This window comes from Haplochromis burtoni, unplaced genomic scaffold (assembly GCF_018398535.1).
Source record: "Haplochromis burtoni strain Fernald_Lab_line unplaced genomic scaffold, NCSU_Asbu1 Contig_67, whole genome shotgun sequence".
Lineage (NCBI taxonomy): Eukaryota > Metazoa > Chordata > Actinopteri > Cichliformes > Cichlidae > Haplochromis > Haplochromis burtoni.
In genome coordinates, this window is record NW_024582428.1 from 1084625 (window position 1) to 1102530 (window position 17906).

At 41.0% G+C, this 17906-nt stretch overlaps 1 protein-coding gene across 6 annotated transcripts in view; it reads left to right on the forward strand.

Annotated features, from left to right (window-relative positions):
- The window catches only part of LOC102312240 (FERM, ARHGEF and pleckstrin domain-containing protein 1), a 67322-nt gene that overhangs the window by 23896 nt on the left and 25520 nt on the right, over positions 1–17906 (forward strand). For 5 of the 6 annotated variants that reach the window (XM_042221448.1, XM_042221445.1, XM_005937346.3 and 2 more), the window contains 5 exons: positions 10360–10464; positions 12567–12609; positions 12815–12893; positions 15230–15327; positions 17224–17338. In XM_042221448.1, the coding sequence (XP_042077382.1) occupies positions 10459–10464; positions 12567–12609; positions 12815–12893; positions 15230–15327; positions 17224–17338 (341 nt within the window). In that variant the 5' untranslated portion in view covers positions 10360–10458. Of the gene's footprint in view, positions 1–10359; positions 10465–12566; positions 12610–12814; positions 12894–15229; positions 15328–16002; positions 17091–17223; positions 17339–17906 lie in introns of those variants that run through there. The other variant, XM_042221449.1, reaches the window with a different exon arrangement.

A 17906-nucleotide genomic window follows, 5' to 3' on the forward strand; every position in this document is an offset into this window, starting at 1 on the left:
TATATATTAATAGTGCATAAAGAGACAAAGCCATGTCTTCCTAGTAGCCCTGTAGGCATTTTCATCAACCCCTCAGCAGGGTTGTTGCCAGTTTGATTTCCTGCAGTGCATTATTGTTACTAGTGACAATGCAGGCAGGTATTCAGCAACATGCTGTTTAATCAGCAGGCGTGCGTGTGTGTGTGCATGGAACCAGAGTCCTTTCCCTTCTGGCCATGATGAAGAACTGGCTGTGACATCTTTCCAGTAGGTTAAGCTACTGATCGTGTGCTGTGGGCAGAGACTGTGCACAACTGGATGTGAAATATGATATATGGAAACTAAATGCTGATACCTGCCATGCAACTGAAAAATTAAACTGAGTACCTTCCAGGTGTAGCTAAAAGGGAGATTTACTTTAGGCATAGCAGTGTAGCAAGAGCTTTAGTGCATCATGTTAAAAATTGACTACCAAGCCTGTGCACTATATTACACATATGTGTCATTGAAGATAAAATAAGAAATTATGGTTCCAGGAACATTCTGAGGGAATAAAATCAGAATTTCTAAGCTTAAAAATAAATTGAATGTGCTAAAATGATAAGAGAAAACTCTTAAGTAGGAAAAAAACTGTGTTTTTTGTCAAGGAACTACATCATTTCACTTTGCAAGGTTGGATCAACCTTGTCATACCACCTTATCAATTTGTGCTTCAATTTGCAATTTGCAAGAAGGACATGCTCAGGAAGACTAGAAAAACACAGCATATAACACTTTCTTTTACACCTCCACCCTTGCATCTTCAATTGTTATTCCTGCTTAATGGTGAGCACCAAGCCTCAGAGCATCAGGTTCTTGATTCAAGTCTCCCGATGGTCCCAGAACTTCCTATGTGACCAACCTCTGATCATTAAGCAAAAATATGTACTGGTATGAGAGTGCTTCCTGGAAGTTGCTGACTCCATCCATCCATTTTCATCCGCTTTGTCCGGGGCCGGGTCGCGGGGGCAGCAGCCTAAGCAAAGAGGCCCAGACCTCCCTCTCCCCAGCCACCTCCTCCAGCTTATCCGGGGGAATACCAAGGCGTTCCCAGGCCAGCCGAGAGATATAATCTCTCCAGCGTGTCCTGGGTCTGCCCCGGGGCCTCCTCCCGGTGGGACATGACTGGAACACCTCACCCAGGAGGCGCCCAGGGGGCATCCTTGTCAGATGCCCGAACCACCTCAGCTGGCTCCTTTCGGGTGCATTGTGTGCCGGGTGGCGGCCAGGAGCGGAGGCCCTGGCGGACTGACCCCCGGCTGCCAAGACTGGCAATAAGTTGCTGACTGTCACAGGCAAATACTGGTTGCTCCCAAAACCTCCCTGTCATTGCCTTATTCACTATCAGACTGCATCAATGACAGTAACTTGTCATAAACGCACACCTTTTACTCTCTGAGCTGTAGTAAAGAATACCCAATATGTTGGCATATTGTGCGAAGTAAATAGACACAAAAAGGGCGGTGGGCAGTATGACAACTCGTGTAACTATGTAATTATTGGAACCCTACTCTTTGTCCCTTCCCAAAATGTGCACAGGCCACTAAACATTACATTATCTGGAGCCTTGGGGAACAAACCCAGTCTCATTTGTAATGGTCCCAATAGCTGGTCGGGGGATGGGTTGGACAAAATGTTGGCATGCATACTGGTAGAGAAAGACAGTGTGCAAATAAACACTTTTGGATTCAAACTTCCCTTGAGCATTGGAGTAATTTCTGTGCATGTGCTGTGCTGCATGTTTCTGTAACTCGATCTCTGTTCTCTGTTGTTTCTTTCTTTCTTTTTGGTCCACTGATGTGCAGTGAGCAGCATGCTCTCTGGTACGAAGCCTCTGGAGTTTCATGATAACACCATGAAGAAAAATAAAAAACATACACAGATCATTGCTCTAATATCTGCATGGTATTTGTACTCTGAGCCAGAAAGGAATGTTAGTTGAGGTTCAGGTAATTCTCTGGCACTCTCTATGGGATTTCTCCTTTTTTTTCCCCCCTCCCTCTGTCATTTTTTCTTTTCCCTAAAAAAAGCTGCTTTTAGAGTAAATTTCACACGAGTACGAGCACAGTTTTTCTCATTTACCTTTAAAAGCACATAGCTAGATAGATCCCTGCTGGTAATTCATAGCAGGGGCCTGAAGGAAGAAACTGAACAGCTTTGAGGTGTGTTTTGTTTTGTTTTTTCTTTTTTTCTTCCTGGTCTTTCCCCCTGCAAAGCTCTTATCATCACTCTCACCCATCTGGTTTTCATCCCTGTTAACATTAGTCAGACTGCTTCAGACCAGACTAAGACTACATAGAAGAGGAACTTTCAAACATTCCCATAATTTATGACAGTTTGCCCTGAGTCTTTTTCATTAGTTTCGTGCATATGTGCAATTATGACCTGGATAATGGGAAATCTTCATTTTTAATTTCCGGAAAGCCTGATGAGTTATAAAATGCTATAAATTCCCTTGGCAAGTGTAAATTTAAACCTTCTAAGTAAAGCAGTTGTTCTGCAGACATTGCAATTTATCACAGCCAAACAAAACCTGTGTCCATACATTGTTTCTTTCTTTTTTTCCCCCTAGGTTTTATAGGTCATTTGCATCAATGGCGCTGTGGGATTCTCTGTAAACCCTCAGCACGCCATGGCAGATGGTGAGAATATTTGCCTTGGCCATGTGTTGCAGAGTATTTTGGGGAAAAAAAAGCTGAAAGAGAGAGTGAAGGGAAAACTGGACGATAAATAATAAAATCAGCTGGTTTAATGTCTCATAGACTTTCTTTATTGTAAATGAAAGGCTAACTTTAGATTTTAGAGGATCGGGCAGAGAGATACGCATTGGACAGTTAGCTAAAGTCATATTTTAAGCCCTTGGTTATTGGTAACTGGCTGGAGTTGTTAAATTGAGTTGTTTGGGGTTTGGTTGTTTGTTTGCTTGGCTAATTTAGTGATCTGCATCCTTTCTTTGTTCTTTGACTTGCTCCAGGGAACAATAATTTATGCTTTCTTATTAACTTTTAACCTCTAACACAAAGAGAGCTTCAGCCATGGAGAGACAGTAAAAATAAAAGGAGAGTAAAATTGCACAGAAAAAAAATCTGGTGAAATGTATAGAGGTTTTCTCAGCTATTGGCCTCAAGGGGCTAAAGGACGACTGGATAGGAGAAAAGCGAGCAATTACTTTGATATACCACAGCCCAGTTTAGCCAGACTCTGACCTTGTGGCATGAGAGGAGTCTTGGTTTAAATGCAGCGAGGGAGTGGGAGAGGAAGTGCATTTTAGCTGGCTGATGACTTTGCTGGGTTACAGTGAGGGTGTCTTTTTGGCTGGAAGGCGCACAGACAGGCCTGCTTATTGGCAAGTGTTCCTGATAGGCAGAGAGCCTAACTGAAGTCTGGACACTAGAGAAGCGCTGGAGCGACTCCAGAGGAAATCCAAAAGACACAGAAAAAAGTTCCAAGTCCAAGCAACTTTTTTAAAGTTCAAACTACCAAGTTATAAGTGCCTGCCTTTGGGTTTCAGGTACTTCTTGCTGACTCTAGCCTTGTTTATACTCCTTCACTGAATGGGATTCACCACAATCATCCTGCAAGCAGACCATAATGGATATTTTTATGCTCGGGTGTGACACGCAACCCCCTAACACACATCTTTTATTTTTTATATTTTCTAAGGGGCGGCTCTATAATTTGTGTGTAGTTTGCTGCACAAAAAAAGAGCCTGAGTCATCTAAAGAAAGGTAAACAGAAAGAGGAAGCAGTCGGCACACAGCTGCAGACAGGCCTCTGTGTTTCATTGACCTTTTCTCGTGACACGCACTTGATGGAAAATCTTTTTTTTTCTTTCTTTTTTTTTTTGCTTCGCATAATTAAATTTTTTTCCCTCATTAGCTACATTTTAACACAGCAAGAAGGTGCATAGCAAACATTAGAGAGCTATTGTAATGACTTCTTGAGATCTTTTTTTTAAGCATTTTTTTTCTTTTCGCTTGGATGGTTGAATGATACCCGTCAGACTTGAAGCTAGAATCCAGCACCAGTGTACTGGTGGATGGGCACTTAGGTTGGTGGAGCACGCTGCTGGACCTCTAATTATCTTAAATGAGAAAAGCTATGTTGATGTATGGCCCTACAAGAGAGCTGAGTTTAAAAAAAAACCCCAAAAAAAACCTTAAGCAACATGACACTGGCCTCCACAGGTTGATTTTTGGTGTCTGGAGTTGGAGGATATTTATATTCATTAATGCATTACATATTTGTGGGTTTACATCATTGTGTATCTGATTGTCTGATGGATCAGAGCAAAATTATAGCCCAGCATAAAGTATGATAAAAATGTGCTTCTTTGTGTGTTTCTGGCAGACAGAGAACGCCCCATTGATGGGAGAAGCTGAATGAACTGATTGTGATTTGAAGTGAAAGGATCTCAGTCTAAGCTCTGCAGTGGCCAGTCTGCTCTCTTCAGTTGGATGATTTCAACATACTTATTTTTAGACCCTGACCAAAAGAGAAAAAAAAATTATAAAAGAAAAAAGAAACAAACTACGAACTTGATTTGCCTTGAGGTCCTCTGTCGTTATCATCCTCACTATCTCGGTACATTGCTTTGTATGACACAAAGCCTATTTCTCTTCTCTTGCTGTATGTTTGACCTCAGCTGGATGACCATTTCCTCTGCTGAGACTGTTGCCAAGACCAGAGGAGGTCATGAGAACTGGCTGTACTATTCAATTTTTAAGTACCACTTTCTAGAGTTGAAGCCTCTTTAGAGAACTTGGATTATTTTAGTAATTCCAAGAACTAAGAGTAAAATTTTAATACTAAAATGGGATGTAATGCTAGAATTTATCATTTAACACTAGCTGAAGCTTTTATGGTGTTTTGACTGTTTAATCTAGAGTTTCTCCTTTTCCTGTATTTATGGATATTATTTTTAAACAGAAGATTTGCCTTGAAAAAAGCAGCACACTTTAGACCTCTTGGAAAAGTCAAGCCTCACGGACTACAATTTTTAGTCTCAGCTTTAGAGCAGAAATAAACATGTTTACAGCCTGGTGCAAAAGAAATTGGGACTCTCAGGGATTCTGGTTTTTGTGTTTTGTTTTTAAGTTGGCTGTTAAAGTTGTATGCAGTAAAACAGTAACCACACTGACTAACATAATTTTTTGTCACGTCCAGTGTTTAGTTGTACTAAAGCCCAATCCAAGTTCGGTTTCTCTGTGGATGCGTTTATATTGTTTTAAGTCTGTTTCGTTTTGCTAGCCAAAATTAACATCCAATTTAATATTGAGGTTTTGTAGACATGTGACCATTAACCACATGTCTATAACCTATACACCATTTTGGACATGTAACAATCATGGGGACAGGGGAGGATTACTTGAATAAGGCTCCAGTAACTGGCAACCACCTAAATGAGAGAAAAATTAATGTTCCAACCTGCTGTGAGTGGTTCCACGAGGCCGATGGCAACTGTAAGGAAAATGATTGCTAAAGCCTCCATCACACAGGCCTACAGACCTGCTGGGAACCACCCATCACTTGAGAAAATTCACCAGCAAGTTGGCAAAAACCTCCTTGTGGTCGCTTTGGTTGTTAGAGTATTGCTGTGGTCATAATTTGAATCCTAGTGACGGACTTGTCTCCAAACAACTTTCTGAGCTGGGGTTGCCTTCAAAGTTATACCTCTGCTCTGTAGCCAATTCTTTTTCAAAAGACATGAAACATGATAAACTGTAGGCAACTGTGACAATCCACTAGCAACCATAGTGATAATTAAAAGAATTTTGGTGCAGCACCTTCTTTGAAATCTGTTTGACCCAGCGATGGCCAGAAACCACCTCCAAGAGTCACTACCGACAAGTCAGGGAATACACTTTTTATACAATTTTTCCATAGCAACCGGTGGTGGTGCTACGTTCAATGTGGCGAAAAACTCTTGAGTCACATGAGAAACATAAACACAGTGAAGTACAGATGCACCTTGTTATCAAAGTTGGCTAGTTTTGCAAACTTTGAAACTCCCCTTGTGTACAAATATGGTGGTCACATCCAGTTTCAGAAAGGCCAAGATGGCTGCAATCATCAAATCAGTGGCTATATTCGTCTTTTAAAAACCATTTGATCTCATGAAAATGCAGCAGTGCCTTTGTCAGGCTTCACACTGACAGTTGATTCCCTCAGAGTTTTGTTTTGTTTTATCCCACTTTCCGCTTTTGCTTCCTACATCTGAAACAAGTGAATGAAAGTGAAACACCATGAAAATCTACAGTAAACAAGACAAGAAATTCTTGATAACCTTGGAACTGGATTTAACAGAGCTCTCAACGTTCCCCCCTTCTGCATACAACTTTGAAGTCTGAAACCGGCTTCTTTCAGTACTCTGTGGACCAGGTTTAGTGAAGTTTGCCTGCTACTGCATGTTGTTTTTAGAGGTTTGCTTCAGTGCCCAAAAAGAGCTGAGTCTGACCGCACCTATCGGGTTTGGCATCCTGTTTTCCTCGATTCCCAGCGCTTTAGCGATCACCTTTTAATTCCAGCTCCTCTTTTTTTTTTTTTTACCATTTAAGTTACATTGGGGATTTCTTTTGAGTGCCGGCTAACTGTTTTGACAGAAAACAGAATACACACTGGTTAATGAAACTCGCTGCTTTGTTGAAACTGAAGATATGTAAGAAGCGACATGTGAGCCCTGTTATTATAACTGGTATTGATATATACGCATTTCACCTCTGCTCGATCACTGACATTCCCATCTGCATTCCAGTGTGTTGTATTACAGTGCATGTACACTGGCTTACAGTAGTTATTGGAGAGGAGTTTGCTGATATTGGAGGAAATTGCTTCTTTCCAAAACATACTTGGAATTTAGTCTTGATTTCACTTGGATAGTTTTGCCCTAAGAGGAGAGGCTGCACCCTGTTTCAAAAGGTTCAAAACCCTTGGTTAAGTCTAAATCTCCAACTCCATACTTACCAGTATGTGGTTCACTGTGCTGAGTGTTTCTTGGATCACATAATAAAACTCTTGCGTCTCCTCCAAACCTAACATTGCTCTGCACTGCAGAAAACTGGACCCCATATTTTTAAAATTTTGTGCAGGAGATTCCATGGATGTTTTTAGTTAATGGAGCGCATTAGAGAAAATAACACAAGAGAAAAAAGAGAAAATGGTCAAATTAAAAGCAAATAGCTGTTTCACAAATGCTGCTGCAGACAAACCAAACAGGCAGCGCTGAGTGGTTAAGATCAATCATAGGAGTGAAGAACAGAAACATATATCTGGCTACATGTTGAGAAGAAAGAAAGAGGAGGGTGGATTTTTCTCTCCAGACTTGTCCATCTCCTACCCCCCCTTTAAAACCAAGATTACCACTGAACATGCCTGAATCCTGTCCAAACTCTAGAAATCCATGAGCTGTGACATCTGTCACTCTCTGTGTGAAAACATACATACATTCACTACAAGTCCTCAATATCTAGCAGCAGACTGTGTCCATGTCTGGAACCGACATGTTCGGTGTAACTACAGTGTGTCCCTACAGACCGGTCGCACACATGCGGTAGCCAGATGTTGACAGACTTGGCTCGCATATTGACCTTCAGAGCTCTGACTCCTCCTCTATATTTTCCTTTCCACCTACAGCATAATATATGTGTTTATATGTACTTTTAAAGTACAAAGCCTCTGCTGTGTCAGGAAGATTATTACTTCTAATACTTTGTCCTCCTTGTAAGCGCACATTATCTGTACAGAGGTCCAAAGACTACAACACTAAGAAAAAAAAATGCTTGACATAAATAAAAGCATTTAAATGGTTAAAAACACCACCACAACAAACTGAGTGTGCCAGAAATGTTAATCCTGATTATTTTGTTTATTATTGAGGTCATGCTCATTTTTAGATGATTAATCATTAGTCAACTTTAGAAACATTCTGTTATTGAAGTGCCTTATACCACCACTAAATTTTAATTTTAGACCAAACTCCAACCAATCAAAAACCAAATATGTAGATGGGTGGTGGAGTGTTTTTGACCTTGAAGTTTACCTTGCAAGTGCACCTGCAGGGCACAGATGGAGGCCCAGGTGGCAGCAGGCTCACATGACCTCCACAGGAGCCACAGGGAGCACGACTAGGGTTTCCACTGGTTCACCTACAACGATTAGAGCTTTAGGGCCCTTAAATAAATCTGCTCATCAAAGGCTTTGTTTTTTCCCCAGAATGTCTTGGCTCAGTCTGAACTAAACGGTGAAGAAGTTTCAGCTTTCAAAGAGGGACAAAAGTGCACTGCTGAAACAAAACATTGCATAACCACTGAATGAATGCAGCAGAGTCATCCTTTTAGCTGTATTATCTTGTTTCCGTTATTGCTGAAAGCAAAAATCATAACAAACTAAATTGTATTAATTACTCAGCCCCCACTCGCCCTCAATTCAGTATTTAGAAGGAAGTCATGTGTAAATGCTTAAATGTCCTGGTAGAAGATGAGTTTACAAGTGTTTTGAGTGTCCTACAGAGAGCAGCACATGTGTAATACGAGGTCAAAGCCAAATTGGAATCAGAGTTTAAATTTTATAGGCGTGACTCTTTTGGATACAAGTCTGCAAATTGTAAAATGTGTCTAACGAGTTTCTTATAAGTGACAGTACATCTACCATATTTAGATCAGTCTGATGCATTATGCTATGGTAACACTAGAGAACAGTAGTTGGAGGCCAAAATTACTGTGATTGTGTTCAAGATGTGGATCAGGTCTGCGATCGCTCAGGCAGTTGCCTTCCTCAAAGCTACTTTGGTTCATCGAGTTGGTAGAAAAACAGCAAAAAGATGGAGTCAGTTTGAAATCAGTTTGCACTTGAATTGGGTTCAGTTGGAAATATCTTTCAATCTGTTTGCAATAATACAGCAAATAACTGTTTATTTAGTGGTCAAACTGTTGTAACAAATTAATTCACATTAACAAGACAGAATCTCAAAGATTTGAAACAGAAAAATAGAAATTCCTCCAGAAACTGTGATGTTGTTGCTGCAGGATGATGTTTTAACTGCAAAATGATGTAGCCGCTCAGCACTTAATAATGGTCGTGGTAGATGGCCCCGCCCCTCCCGGAGCCTGGTTCTGCTGGAGGTTTCTTCCTGTGAAAAGAGTTTTTCCTTCCCATTGTGTCCAAGTGCTCATTGACGGTCATTTGATTGTCTGGGTTTTCTTTGTATTATTGAAGGGTCTGTACCTTACATTATAAAGCTCCTTGAGGCGACTGGTTTTTTTGTAACTTTTTGCTCTATAAATAAGGCTGAATTGAATTGAATTAATGGAAGGAAATTAAGTAAACTTTGAAAGTGTGTTGGGTATAAATTTTGAGCCCATTTTTCAATTTTGCTCTTTTACTTTGGATTTTTCTTCTTGTCCTTCCCTTTTTTCCTTATCTTTTAATTTGCTTGGGAATATTTGTTGCTGGTGTAGGAAAATGATCAAACCATCATTGCAGAGAGAAATGGACATCACACACACACAAACACACACCGCCGCGCGCGCATACCCACTACCTTCTCCCGATTTTAAGAGCATCCACGCTCTGTTTTGTCTCCTAGTGAAGCATTAAGTGTTGACTTAAAGTGCAGTTCTCATGATTTAGATGAATATGTGTCATTGGTTGTGTGTGTGCCTGTCAAAGTAAGGAATGTGTGCCTTTCTAACTGCATATTAACCTAACTAGAGCAACTTAAGAATGCATAATAGTACGCTGTAACTTTTCAACAGCTATGCAGAATGGCAGGGTAGTGAACTGCATAGAGAAAATGATTCTGGGCTAATTTTGGGTTTCCGTGCCTGACTATTTTAGCCTCACGTTTGGCTCTCATGTTTTTTGGTGGAATCCAGTGAATCTCAGATTCATGAGGCTTGTACTACTGATGAAGTAAACTAATTGAACAGTACTTTCCCTCCTCTGCCAGTTCATCATTAAACAGAGCAAAGCTGATGGTGTTGTGTTGCTACTCACTTGCACACTTCTCCTGAGGCATTTTTCTTATTTCTCAATGCTTCCAGCTAATCTCCGACCTCAAACTGTTCATTAGACATCAGCCTGAGGCTTCACATCAGGTTAAAGGTCGGCTGTTTGTTGGTGAGATGAGAAGTTTTAGAAAACTGGAACCACTCACAATCTTTCGAGATATTCTATTGAAAGATAAAAGATAAATGTGGAGACTTCTGATATTAAGGCACTTTAAAGTTGAAAAATCAATTCCATTATCAGCACTCGCCTGATGTATGCACCTGACTTTCCTCCTCTGGCCAGCTGTGTTCTTCAGTTTCCTTTATTTGAATCTTTTTTTTTTCTCTCTTCTAGCAACGTTCACCAGGCAAAGTGCTGTTTGACCTGGTTTGTGCCCATCTCAACCTGGTTGAGGGAGACTATTTTGGACTGGAGTACCAGGACCAGCGGAAGATGACAGTAAGATGCACACATATTGCACCATGGAGTACCTTTAAGTACTTTTAGCTCATTTCTGTTGTTTAAAACCATTTTTTATCTATGCTAACTAGGAAAATGTCTCAAATTAAAACTTCCTTCTCACTTGCCACAAGCTAACTTTAGCTTTAATCACATGGGTACACAGCGTGTGTGGTTGAGGTTGTGCTCAGTCATATATTAGAGGTGTTTGAGGTGCCTTAGGGAAACTCTGCAACAAACTTCGCATTCTGTGTTTCCCCCTTGGCGCTCTTTGGTTTGTCAAAGACAAATGTGGAAGAAAGTCATGCTCTTCATTTTTATATTAACAAACACACAAACTGGCGCGTGTGTGTGTGTGTGTGTGTGTAGGCTGAGGACATGGTGAAACAGAGAGCAAGGGAGAGAAACTTCACAAATAAATAAAATATTTTTCTTTTTCTGTAACCACTCTTGTGTGAGAAGTGTTTCAGATATAAATGAGCCTGGATTTAGGTTTTCTATGCTCCAAAAAGCAGCAGCTCGCTGTATAGTGTTTTGTAGACTTGCTGTATGTTACTGGGGCTGTCTATAGTTTTAATCCTTTTGTTTACTTCACTTTCTATTAATGCAATTAATAAATTTAAAAAACTTGTAATAAAGAAGAATTTTGCTGCAAGACAACAGTAAGTCTGTAACTCAGAGATGGACTGATCCATTCTGTCGAAACACATGAACACAAGCTCTTTAATGTATCTAAACACAGGCAGTCGCTGTGCTTACCAGTGCCTCGGGCATGAGAGCTGTTGTTTTGAAGTGGATCAGTGGAACAAATGATGTAATGCTGAAGAAATGATTACAACTTTGTCAAGACAAATACTCAGAAAGCAGACCCACATAACAAATGAGGCTGTCCGTCAAGCAGATCGCCCGCATTGAAACATCGCTATATATCAAAGACATTCACACTGAATCTGCTTACAACGTAGCCATCATAACACTGCCATCATATTCAACGATATCGTTTGTGCTAATACAGTTCTGAGCTTCAGCTACTGCTAAACCCCAAATAAGGACTTTTTGGGTATTTTCACTTTCCTTTCTCTTGGCATTTGTTATAGAAATATAAAAGACTGGTTTTACCCAGTATCTGTGAGCTCCTCCTACACCATCGGGAGTTGAGCAGCCAAAACTGGCACACAGGTACATCTTAGACCCCTGAAAGTTCTTATCTAGATCATTACATAACGTAATCTTGTTGCCTGGTAACCACCTATGAGCAGGTCAAGATGACCCATTTGTAGCATTTAGGCACCGTAACACCTTGGACAAGCATCACATTATTTTAATTTCACAACAGTGATATGTAAGTTATATCCACAAAAAATGAATGCTGCCTAGCATCATGCTTTGGTGACAATGTTTTGCTAAGTTTGTGCATTTGTAGCACTTCTGCAGGAGTATGTGCCTTGCAAAAGCATCATATCATTTCAGCAACATCTCAATTATTTCCACAAACCTTGAATTATGTATGATATATGATGACATGTCATGTTGCCTGGCAGCCACCTAACAGTGCACTAAAGTCACAGACCAAACATTACTGTAGCATGAGCATGGACCAGTCATTTAGTAAATGCACATTAAAAAATGTCCAAAGCAAATGTGCAGTGCTTTTTTTAAACAGGAGAAGAATGAATATATGTTATTTTAATTAATTTAATTGATATAATAGTCTTAACGTATTTTCTTTGAAAGAAATTCTGCTTTTCCTTCTATTAACAAATTATAGCTGAAAATAGCTCTTTTTAGTAAGTGTCCAGCAGATTTGGGAATTATTATGAACTGTGGACCCATGAACTGAACCGTTTGAAGGAAAATAAATGAGATAAAATAAATAGATATAGGAGTTTAAAGGTTAGTAATTATCAGGTGGTGTCTGCTACACGTAGGACCTCAGGTTTCACTAAAGTCTTTAAAATTTCCAGTGAAATGATCTCTTTTCTCACAGCTGGAACACACATGCACATTAGTTGAAAATGAATCATTTTTGTAGCTAGAGATGAAAATCAGGTATCCGTCTTTAAGGCACTAATGAAAGTAAAGCTGTTCCCTGATGCCCGCAGGTGTGGCTGGATCTTTTGAAGCCGACACTGAAGCAGATCAGACGTAAGTCACTCTCAGATCCCATCTCGTCTTTCATCCTTCAAACGCCTCTGTGCTTCAAACTAAAACACAAATCCAAACTCTTCTTAACTCAGACATTAGACACTCCCACTAATAGTAGTAAACGGATATTTCCTCTGCAGCCTTTCTGCATCTCTCCACTCTGTCTCGTTCTTCCTAACCACATCCCGTTATTTCCCTCCTCCAGGGCCTAAAAACACCATCCTTCGTTTTGTGGTGAAGTTCTTCCCTCCTGACCACACGCAGCTCATGGAGGAGCTGACTCGGTAGGTCTTCCCCACACAGAAACCACACCTATCTGAAGAAGAAGCTCCCAAATTAAAAGACATGCTGTTCAGCATTTGGTTTCCTGTCTGGTCAGCGTGATTTCAGTCCTTCACCAGGAATTTTTAAGGACAATTTCTGATTTACAGCTGCACCCAAACATGAGGCAGAAGTCTTGTATATTTCTTGTTGTCTGCCTGTTGTTGTTTTTGGTCAGACCCTTAGCATTTATAACACATTTATATGCCTGACATCAAATAAGCCGTTTTGTCTTTTCTGGACCCAAACATATTTTTGTCATCTGGGAACAAGGCTCAATAAACCTTCTGGTATTCCAAGCCAGCTGAAAGGAAGTCAAAGAAGATGAATGGTCTGACCACTTCTGGCCTTTTATTCATAGTTTAACCCTGGAAGATCCATTTTATCTGGAAAACCAATCTCTTTTTTTTGGTCCTGATTCCCACCTATTCCCTCTGTCCTTTGTTTAAAAAGTGTAGCGTTATCTGCAGACCATCAAGTCCACCTTCTTGTTTAGTTTAGTGTGACGGAGCCTAGCGGGACCCTTCTGGACTGTTTCTGTTTGTCGGAGCTGATTTAGGACACACGCTACAGCAGAAATTCTCGGTCACTTGGCTAAAACATAAATAGGACAATTATCTGACCTTCCACATTTTTCCCATGGTGCTGACACTCCTACAGCCACCCAGCTGGGCTCAACCCTCTCGAGGCAGGCGTTGCCGATTTGCAAAAGTTAAAAACTAACAACCTGATTACCCCACATACATATTTTATGAGTTTTTTTTACTCAGAAGTACCACTGCAGGACTTGGTTGTGCATTAGCAACAAAAAGTTTAATTTGAGCCTGAGAGGGTTAATTTGAGATGATGGCAAATCAGGAAGCACTAAAGTTACCTGTAGAAATAAAGTTATAGTTATACCCACTGTAGTGAAATCCTACATCTTACTATTGATTCCTGTCACCAGCTCACTGTAGATAAAAGTAGGAGAGATTATTCCACTGACCTCATATCATCTCTGATTGTGTCAGTGGACGAACATGAAGTAGACACATAGTTGTTTCTTTTCCCCTTTTGTTTGGCTCCCACAGTGTTGCCGCTGTCAGTGTTTCCTTTGATGAGTAATGTAAGCACAGATGGAAGAAAGACTTCCTTGTGTGTATATCAAGCTGTTAACCTCCTATTAGCTGCTGATTACTGAATCTTCACCCCCAACCGGTTGTGTGACATTTATGTTTTTGGTGCTGTATAAACCAGAGCACTCGAGAGAGCATATCAACAACAACAAAAGCTTTGACCTTGGGTGCTAACAAAAAGGTCAAGGTCTAATGCTTAGTCAACCTTGGTCATCATGACCCCTGAAGCCTTGTGTATTCTTGTGAAGTTTGAAGACAATCCATGGAAAAATTATGGGTAGTATAAAGTTTTTACTTATTCAGTAGTTACTAGTACCTACCATCACAAGTGATCTGATTATGTACCTTCTCTCTTCAGGGGGTGAGAATAAAATTGAATTGAAATCATAAATGGGATCTGCTCCCAATAACAGTGCTACTCCAGTATGGTCAAGGCTGCTGGATTGACCTGATGTTTTTCAGTCTAAATAAGTGCAGCTTTCTTGTGTAATAACATTCTGCACTGAAAGCCTCATTAACTTTGCTAGCGAGGTAATCACGCAGCAAAACAGTTGAATTGGATTTTACATTAAAAGGTGCCGCAGATCATTGATCACACTCTCACATGGATTCACTCTGAATGCAGTAAACTGTTTGCCCACATACAGTGAATAGAAAGGCAGCGAATCAGGTTTAAATGCTGTGGGAGATGAACATGCGGACCTTGAATACTTTTTCCGGTGATGCCGTTTACATTGAATTCTGGCGTGCTCCTACAGGGTGATGTTGCCTACAGGCTTTTTTCCTTTTATTAAGCCTCCCACTGTCGTTGTTGGGCTTTCTTAATTAAAATGTGACATCACAGCCCGGCAGCATGTGCATACACGGGTGCACATGCTTGTGTCTGTGACTCTCATTAAGCCCTCATCATGGCCTAAGTAGCCGCCTGTATAATGATTAACAAAACCCGCAATTAGGGTCAGTTTAAAGGCAGTAGATGCAAAGCAGCGGGCATACACAGGGTTTCTCTCTAAATGCCATCACTTTAATGGTTATGAGATTGGCTCTAACATTGTAAGTTGCTGCGTTTATGGAGTGTGCATTAACCCCTGTAACCTTTCCCAAAACTTCTGTTTTTCATCTTCCTTTTCCTCCATCCCCACAATCTCTCTATTTTTTTGTTTGTTTGTTTATTTTTCCTCCAGGTATCTGTTTGCTCTACAGATTAAACGCGACCTGGCCTGTGGTCGTCTGATCTGCAACGACACGAGCGCCGCTCTCATGGTCTCCCACATTATTCAGTGTGAGTTTTAACACGAAAAGTATTCAAGAATCTGATGTTTGGAAGCCGCTGAAGCACACAAACAAGTCCCTTTTTAGATGATTTTGACATGCTGTGAATGTCATCAAATCATAACAGCAGTCGATGACTGGAAAACAATTAATTAAAATATGCAGAGGTTGTTGAGGTTCCTTTTTGCCTTCACAGTTCAGGGTAATCATTAATAATCACAGCAGCTGTATTGATTCGTATAACTTTAATTTTTAATTTGCATCAGTGTAGGGGGGGGGGGAAGAAGAAATTAAAATCCATGCTTTGCAAAAAGTATGTATGCAAATTAAACGGGAATAAATTAAACTTGAGCCTGAACGTAATTTGATGTCTGAGAGCTGTCGGACCGAATAAAAAGGCAGAAATCTGCACACTGGTTACTTGGCAGCACGGTGGCACGGTGGTTAGCACTGTTGCCGCACAGCAAGAAGGTCCTGAGTTCAATTCCAACATCAGGCCGGGGTCTTTCTGTGTGGAGTTTGCATGTTCTCCCCGTGTTTGCGTGGGTTCCCTCCGGTTACTCCGGCTTCCTCCCACCGTCCAAAGACATGCAGCTTGTGGGGATAGGTTAATTGGATAATCCAAATTGTCACTAGGTATGAATGTGAGTGCGAATGGTTGTCTGGCCCTGTGTGTTGGCCCTGCGACAGACTGGCGACCTGTCCACAGCCCTATAACAGCTGGGATAGGCTCCAGCGCCCCCCCGCGACCCTGAAAAGGATAAGCGGAAGCGAATTGATGGATGGTTACTTGGGTTATTCATTAACGCTTTAGCAGCAAAGTGGGTGGAAGTGATGGAGCCTTTCAAGGCAGGAAAGAGCACTCTTGTTACTCACAGCTTCCTTTCGTTCATCACATGACAGATGCCAGGCTAAAGGCCATTGTGCCACCCGGTAAATGCCTTTCATGTTGAGGGGTGTTGGATTCTTCACCGTCTCTGAAGTCATCAGCTATCCTTTGGTGCCTCCAGGACAACTGCTGATATTTTGGGGCTTTCGCTGTCATCTGTCAATGAGTACACATTGACAGTCTGCTCATCATCAGACAGTAGCTGACTGCATTTCACCAGATATGGCCCCTCTTGCTTGCTTAAATCTGAGGGGTCAGTTGCCTGCAGATACTGCATATTCATATGCAGATAGCTTTTAATAGTTACTAAAATTTCCTTGTCTGAAAAGATCTTTGGCCTCTGTGAAGGTTCTATTATAATGTAAATGCTTTGCATATGTAGATGACTGACTGTAAATCAACAGATTCATTACAGAGATTCCCTGTGGGGGTAATTTCAGCACCACTTACTGTGTTTTATACCAAGTAAATGACAACGAACATAAATACAAAACAGCCTCCTTCAACACTTACAGTAATACCAACGGGAACCACCATAGCATTACAATCTCAATCACCTCTCATTTATAATTGTAAACGTTATAGTTGAATGAAGTGTGAGCATGTGGTCGTCTACAGGATGCAGACTTTATGGTCGCGATTCGTCACAACGACCATTGTACCTCAGCTCTGTAAATGGAGGATATAGGATCTTGACTCCGTCTTTCAGATGCTGCTAAGGTACAGCGCTGTATACTGAAGGATATTGCTCAGTTGTCATAGCAACTGTCAGTGTTCAGCCCGTATGTGCACCTGCAGGCAGTACAGTATATGGGGGTGCTGCTGGTATAAAACAGATGGGGACGCATGCATCAGCACACTTCATCTACAACAGAGTTGCCAAGGTTGGTTTGTGGATGAGGAAAAGACCTTTTAACTCTTTTTTTTCCTCAACACTCTGCATCTTTATTTTAATCAGCTCCTAACCTTCCTCGTCCTCACTTTAAATAAATATCCATTTTCTTTTCCCTCCACCAGCTGAGATCGGAGACTTCGATGAGACCCAGAGCTGGCAGCACCTCCTTCACAATAAGTATCTGCCCGACCAAGACGCCATTAGAGACGAGATCATAGACTGCCACCGCGAGCATGTGTGAGTTATCTCGTGTGCAAGTCCACACATGGATTAGATGTGGGTTCCAGTGAATTCAGGGTTTTCTCTATGCTTTGTGGGAATCAGCATGGGTTTAATCTGCACAGTGTCAAAAAATGGCAACCAATGTAAGTTTTCAGCCCCTCCCAGTAACTTGAATGGGATTCAAACCCCACTCTCCCATGTGGAAGTTGTGTACACACCCGGCTACTCTACCATGTCTTACTAACTTCATAGCCTTCATGCTCTCTTACTCTATACTTTGCCGGCCTGAGATGTGGGGCAGTAACAATAAAAGGAGACTAAGAAGAAAAAACAAAACAAAACAGTTATTATCAATAAAATGAAAGCAGGCAGAACACCTGCTGTTACCATCAAAAACAAGGAAATATGGGTTAAAACAACTAAAGAGTAACCTGATTGCTGATTGGAGTAGACTATTAGGAGTAGTATCTAAGTCAGGAGAGAGAGCATGAGGCTCAGACGGGGCCCTGCAAGTTCAGCATCCCCAGGGTATCTTCCTGTAATACATCTTCACTTATCAGCAATCAGGTTAAGCAGTCACACA